This window comes from Lactuca serriola, chromosome 3 (assembly GCF_051521515.1).
Source record: "Lactuca serriola cultivar US96UC23 chromosome 3, Lser_US96UC23_V15, whole genome shotgun sequence".
Taxonomy (NCBI): domain Eukaryota; kingdom Viridiplantae; phylum Streptophyta; class Magnoliopsida; order Asterales; family Asteraceae; genus Lactuca; species Lactuca serriola.
The window spans coordinates 166,001,512-166,008,233 of NC_136410.1; the positions used below are offsets into that span (position 1 = coordinate 166,001,512).

Below are 6,722 nucleotides of genomic sequence, written 5' to 3' on the forward strand. Positions count from 1 at the left end.
TTTTAATCGGGTCATGATCAAATACAATCAAACGACGTGATCGTTAACTTCCACCGATCATCAATCTTCTGGCACAACTGCTACCTTATCTATATCTGAGCTTCCATGATCAATTTGTTTTCACTTAATTCAAGTAAGTTATCTACCTTTAAGCTATGGTCATATACTTTATTGGTTTAATCACACAAAAAAATGTTAGCCATATTATTCAACCACTGAACCACACCCTCTGTCGAACACCAAGTTTAGAGGCTCGCCATATGGATTTTTCGATTTATACGCAAATCGAAAAACTGCACATTCAAAACCTGATATATACTTACACGTTTTTTTTTTTAAATATACCTACATACATATGTGTATAACTACAGACACGTGTATTAATATGTAACAGATAGACTGATAGAGTATACCAACTAAAGTTAAAGTTGTTGTTGATTGGGAATTGTAGGACCTAAGTGTCATGTAGTGACCAAAAAATGTCAATTCCCGTTTTATCCGATTTACTTCTTTTAGAAATGTCAACCACTTCTATCCTTTTTCTATTTAAGAAATATATCATGTCACCATTTGCAAAATAACAACATATTTGCGATTCAATTACCAAAGCATCAAGGTATATTGCATTAATATCAAGAAATCAGAAATAGGGTGTCGATCAAATCAAATTAATACAAATTTCATTACAAATTAGTGTCACAATCAGACACACAAGAAATATACACCATAAACAAAACAGACGCATAAAAAAAACATACAATTGCGTATCAAATGACAAAGAAAAAGAAATCAACGACGAGAAAGAGCTACACCCGAAAGCAAGATCAAAAGAATCAAAACAACAACTCCTGCATAAGACCCGATTAAAGATCCTGATACCCGTTTGCAAAAAGAATTATATTGTTGACAGATCGCGAACCAATTGACCTTATTGTTGCCCTTGTGTGCCAACTGTACTATCGCTGTTGCTGCTGCTGAACCCGCCATAAGTAACCCCATTGCCGCCTGCATAAACACCCTTTAAGCGTTAGAAAGACATTCAAGAAGATTTGAAGACAATCTTTCTTAGACAATTTTGAAAGATATCACATCTTTTGCTTAGACCAAAGATTGATAAAAAGATCCAACTTTTTTGGGTAGATAAAAGAATTGCATTTTTTTTTTATCTAATTTGAACAGTCGTTTCAGTCTCAATAATGCCAAATATCGTACCACTTTTTTTTGCGTAACAAACAGTTAAAAATATGGGTATTCGAGAGACTCACCGTGTCAAGTAAAAGCAAGAGGACCCTAGAGTTGACCAAATTAGACTTTGCTATGTGTAGGATTGAAAACCCTAGAGAAAGAATGAGATACGCGCTCACTATGGAACTTGCAACCACGAAAAACCTGGTTTTATGAACAAATAGTTAGCACGTAAAACAGATATATGGTGATACTTAACACGATAGTTTGTGGGCATAATCCGTTTTTTCTAATTATAAATTATGAATAAAAATTACTATTTTTCACGTTATATTATAAGTTAGGTAATTAACTTAGCAAGTTGCTAAGAACATAAGGACTACTTATAAGAACTTACGTGAAGGAAGGAAGATCGTTGAACTTGGCTCTGAACCTGATGAACTGAGAGAAAAATGGAAGTGTTTGGTTGGTTGTAGCCATGGCGATTGCACTAGCAAGGGTTCCAACAATGGCGATGAGCCTGAGGAAGAAGTCAAGTATGGCAATGGCTCTATTTGCAGGTGGAGCAACACCAAGCTGTAATGGACCTGCCTTCATTTTTTTAGTTTGTGATGGAAATTAATCTGATTAGGGTTTTGATTTGGAGAAGATGATGAAAAGCTTGGATGAATGATGGAAGGATGCATGAGATGGTGAGCTATATATATACACATGCATGGAATGGTAAGTTATGATGAAGGCCAAGGCAAGTAGGTTGATAATGGCTACCTGCTCTCACTTGCTCCTTTTTTTTGGAACATGGCCATCATTTTTTTGCTAAAAATGGGAAGTTAAAGAGTCCAGCATTTTTGGGGGGAGTTGTTGGGTTCAGTTTCTCTCTCGTGATACTCTATGCAAGTTTGAGTTGTTAATGGATACCTTTTCATACATACGCGGATTTAACACGGAGATACATACTTTTAAGCAAATTTTCACAAATGGTCCTTATGGTTTTAAATTTTTCACTAAAATAGTCTTTATGAAATATTTTTTGCATTAATGGTTCCTACGGAGCAAACCGTGCACACCAGTGGTCAATTTCAACAAAACTTAGCACACCCATGGTCCCTATGTTGGATGTCCATTGGAATCCGTTAAAAAACAAGTGTTAGGGCCATATAAAGTAACCAATATACCCTTAATGATATATATATTTTTTAAATTGATATATAATTAAAAAGCAAGGGTTAGGAAAAGATCCGGCCCGGTTCTTATTGAAGTGGACTCGTCTTTTGTTTTGGTCTATTAAATAATTGGGCTTCAGCACAACTTGTTTGTTAGTTGGTTTTGGTGATCGAGTCTTTTGATTTTTCTTGGGTTTAAGGAGCCATGAACTATGTCTGTTTAGCTTCTTCAGTTATCATCTCATGTAAGCTATTTATAGCTGCTTTTGTTCATCAAATAATATAGAAGAAAACTTGAGTGATTCATATTCTCTGATATTTGCCACTCTACAAGTGGTATCAGAGCAACCTGGGAGCAACTTTGAGGGTAATCAATGGCTGCAGAGAATGCAATCTTTCAAGTCCCTAGCGTCCCAAAGTTTGACGGGGATTACGAGCATTGGAGTATGCTGATCAAGACGCTACTGAAATCGAAAGAGTATTGGGTAGTAACTGAGTCGGGGTACACCGAACCTCGAGAAGCAACAGTACTCACGGTTGCTCAACAGACGGATTTAGATGCTCTACGTCTCAAGGATTTGAAGGCTCAAAACTACCTGTTTCAGTCGATCGACAAACAGATTTTAAAGACTATGACTCACAAAGAGACTGCCAAACAGATCTAGGACGCTATGAAGAGCAAATATCAAGGCAACGTAAGAGTGAAGAAGGCGCAATTACAAAGATTACGAAGGGAGTTCAAAATCCTAGAAATGAAAGAAGGTGAAAGCGTCACAGATTACTTTGGTCGGGTGATGTCCACAGCCAATGAAATGAAAATTTTTGGAGAAGAGATAACAGATGTAATGATTGTTAAGAAGATCCTCAAATCTCTAACTGAAAATTTTAATTATGTGGTGTGTTCCATTGAAGAATCAAAGGACACTGATGCGATGTCAGTGGATGAGTTGCAAAGTTCTTTGCTTGTGCATGAGCAAAAACTTTTGAAGAAACCTAGTGATGATCAAGTATTAAGCACAGAACTTGATCCGACTGGAAGACGAGGTCGCGGACGTGGTAGGAGCCCATTCAACAGAGGACGTGGTCGCGGTCGAGGAAGATCAAGACCTGATTTCGATAAGTAAGCCATAGAGTGTTATAAATGCCATCATCTTGGGCATTTTGCCTACGAATGCACTCAGGGAGACAAGCCGGTTAATTACACCGAATTTGACGAAGGAGAAGATTTACTTCTGATGACTCATGCAGAAGTAAAGAAAGAATGCAAAGAAGGAATCTGGTTTCTTGATTCGGCTTGTTCGAATCATATGACTAGAACACGAGAATGGTTTGTCAACTTAGATGAAGGATTCAAACACTCCGTAAAACTGGGAAATGATCTTCGACTTACGGTTAAAGGAATCGGTGAGGTGAGGTTCGAAGCTGAAGGCATAACTCAGGTTATCAGTCGTGTGTACTATGTTCCTGAACTCACTTCAAATTTACTAAGCATTGGGCAGCTACAAGAGAAAGATCTGACTGTTGTTATTCGAAGAGGTGTGTGCAAGATTCTTCATCCTCAATGGGGTGTGATAACTACTTCAAGAATGACAAGAAATAGAATGTTACTAGTGAATGCAAGGATGAAACCCATTGAAGGTCGATGCTTGAAGCTAGAAGGAGACGGTAACGAACAGATTTGGCATAGACGACTTGGGCACGTGAACAACAAGTCATTGAGAACCATGCAATTCAAACAAATGGTGAAGGGGCTTCCTAAGTTAGTCGAGTCTAGCAAAGTTTGTGAAGTATGCAATCTGGGAAAACAACAAAGAGTCGGCATTCCTAAGAGGAGTAATTGGAGAACATCAAACTGACTAGAACTCATCCACACTGATCTATGTGGGCCAATCAAAAGACTTTGCTAATAATTTTAGTTTATAATAATGTAGTTAATGGCTTACACACCTAATCCAACAGTCTCCTACTTGGATAAGTTTTTAAATAAATTACAACTTCCAAATTAAATAGCAAAGTGTGCTTTCCAAAGCAACTACCGATCTCTGAATTAAACAGACATTGGTCCTTATATAAGTGATCAAATATTCCCTTGTTTCATGCTTGTAATTTGTAACTCTGTGCTAGCCACTTGCTAGTGTTTTTTAATGCATCCGCCGTTCAAAAAAAGGAAAAGATCCGACATTCCAATGCACAAATAAGTCCTCATTAGTCGCTTCATGACTTTCATCGGTTTCGAGAAGATCGGATGAACCCACCATTGATGAAGTTGCAACTAAAGTTGTGATTCGGTATGCTGGTAAGTACTTGAAAGACAAGGATTTATGAGATTCATTGAGGAACAACTGCCAATTGTGTTTGGTGAGGAGAAGAAATAGGTTATCAGATAATAGGGTTTTCACTAATATGGAATTGGGGATCGAGACTCGAGAGTATTGAGAAAATGATTGATAATCCTTGGACGATTAAGGAGTTGAAGATGAAAGCGTTGAGGAATTCAATTGGTTTTTTGACGATCGTTGCAGCTTTAAAATCGAAAGAATCGAGATATGGCAGAACATGTGGAACTCCAAATTTACATCTCTCTACTAGTGCTCAGCTTTATTTATCGATCGTTAACAAGCTCGAGAAGAACAATAGAATTTCTTCAAGACATGCACTCTAGTTGTTTGTTGATTCACCTCGGTTATGTCGAACTCACTCGCTACCAGATCTTTTGGATCATTTCTTTCTTCCACATCTAATCCTTATCCAAATCTGGTACCACAAACAAATTGATAACCTTTCTGATGATTGCTTGAAGGACCAAGAAGAACAAAGTAACAATTTGAGCAAGATTTATGAAGATCATATGTATATAGGTACAATTTAGTTTGTTCTTTACTATAAAGCATGACTTCAAACCAATGGTCAGCCTTGTGCTACTTTTTCTTCAATCACTTTATTAGATTCTAGGGTCTTCAACCACTTTTCTTTTCCTACATTTTTCCATTGGGTTTAATTATAGAACACATTTTCATCTAATATAATTGTTTGTATATAGGTCTCCTTTAGTATGTGCGTGTGTTTTAGTGATTTGCAAGTAAAAAATTGAAACGTATTTGAAGATTCTTTAAGATGGAAGTTTTGGGTTTTGAGCATAACAACATTCCTATGTGTACATGCAACCTTAATTGCTTTGGATCTAGGTATTTCTCAAGTTATACATGCAAATAAATTTTCCAAAGCAATAACCCTAGATCTAGTATATATAAAATCGAAATCTATATCTTATTAGGGTTAGAAGAATACCTTCCTTGTTATCTAGTAATAACAAGTATTCCTTGCTTTATCTTGACTTCTAAGAGCTTAGTGCCCCAAGCGTTGCACCTTTAATGGAGTCACAAACACCAGTAGCAAAGGATTAAGGACAAATGTGATGGGGGCTCTTCAATTTTTGGCTAGGGTTCTCTTAGAAAGCATAGGACCGAAAATTGTATGCCAAAGGATTCCTTATATAGTTGAGGTTGCTAGGGTTTTACTAGGTGAAACCCTAATCTAATTGCTTAGGCCTTAAGTATTCCATGGATACCTTTTAGAAGGCCTTGGACGAAATCTTTATAAGCTTCCCATAGATTTCGTCCACTCCTTCCTTAAGGAGTCCATCAGCCCTAATTGCAACTATTAGTGATTTGCAATATCAGTCCCCATTCTTTTTAATCAGTTTCTTTAGATCCAAAATTAATTTCTAATTAAACTAAATAGTCTACCAACGAAAGAAACTATTCTTATTTGATTGAAGTTACAGCTTAGAATAACCTCAGTTGATTTAATTATGATACAAAGAAGAAAAAGGATCGAATAATCATTGTATGATGAAAATAGAATAACCGCCTATTTTTTTGTGTTGTGTACTTAGGGGTATACACTATACAATCAACTATAAAAAAAATTGTTTATCAATTTCTATTTGTAATAGATAGATGGGATAAGGATTTGTGTTGATAACTCTAAAACTGGTCTAGAAAGGAATTTGAGAATTCTTATGATATGGAATCATAGTCTAAATAGAATCATGATCTAAAGATATCCATTAACCATAGTCTACAAAATATAAATCCCTCGCTCAGTTGATTCATTAGAATTTCTAATTTATTGATTTAATCCGGTCGGTATAGTATAAATATATAAATAGAGAATTCAGAAAAAGAAGAGAACATTTTTTGTAAGAAAAAAATTTTATCTTTATCCCCCCAGCCTAGAAGGAAAGATACTTCTTTTACTATGATGAAAAATTTTCGATTTTGATCGCTTTATAGTTAGAGTTGATTGGTTGTACCTACCCAATAATCTAGAATGATTCACTATTCACTCGATTTTAGTTTTTTGGGTCATAAT

General features: G+C 36.0%; 1 protein-coding gene across 1 annotated transcript; it reads right to left on the reverse strand.

The window, feature by feature from the left end:
- Positions 1-660: 660 nt before the first annotated feature.
- Positions 661-1,876, reverse strand: CASP5 (casparian strip membrane protein 1). The gene is made up of 3 exons (XM_079032801.1): positions 1,583-1,876; positions 1,266-1,389; positions 661-1,005 (listed from the first exon to the last, which is right to left on the reverse strand). The coding sequence occupies exons 1-3, from the start codon at positions 1,780-1,782 to the stop codon at positions 790-792; spliced, it is 540 nt and encodes a 179-aa protein (XP_078888927.1). The 5' UTR covers positions 1,783-1,876; the 3' UTR covers positions 661-789.
- Between the last annotated feature and the right edge of the window lie 4,846 nt (positions 1,877-6,722).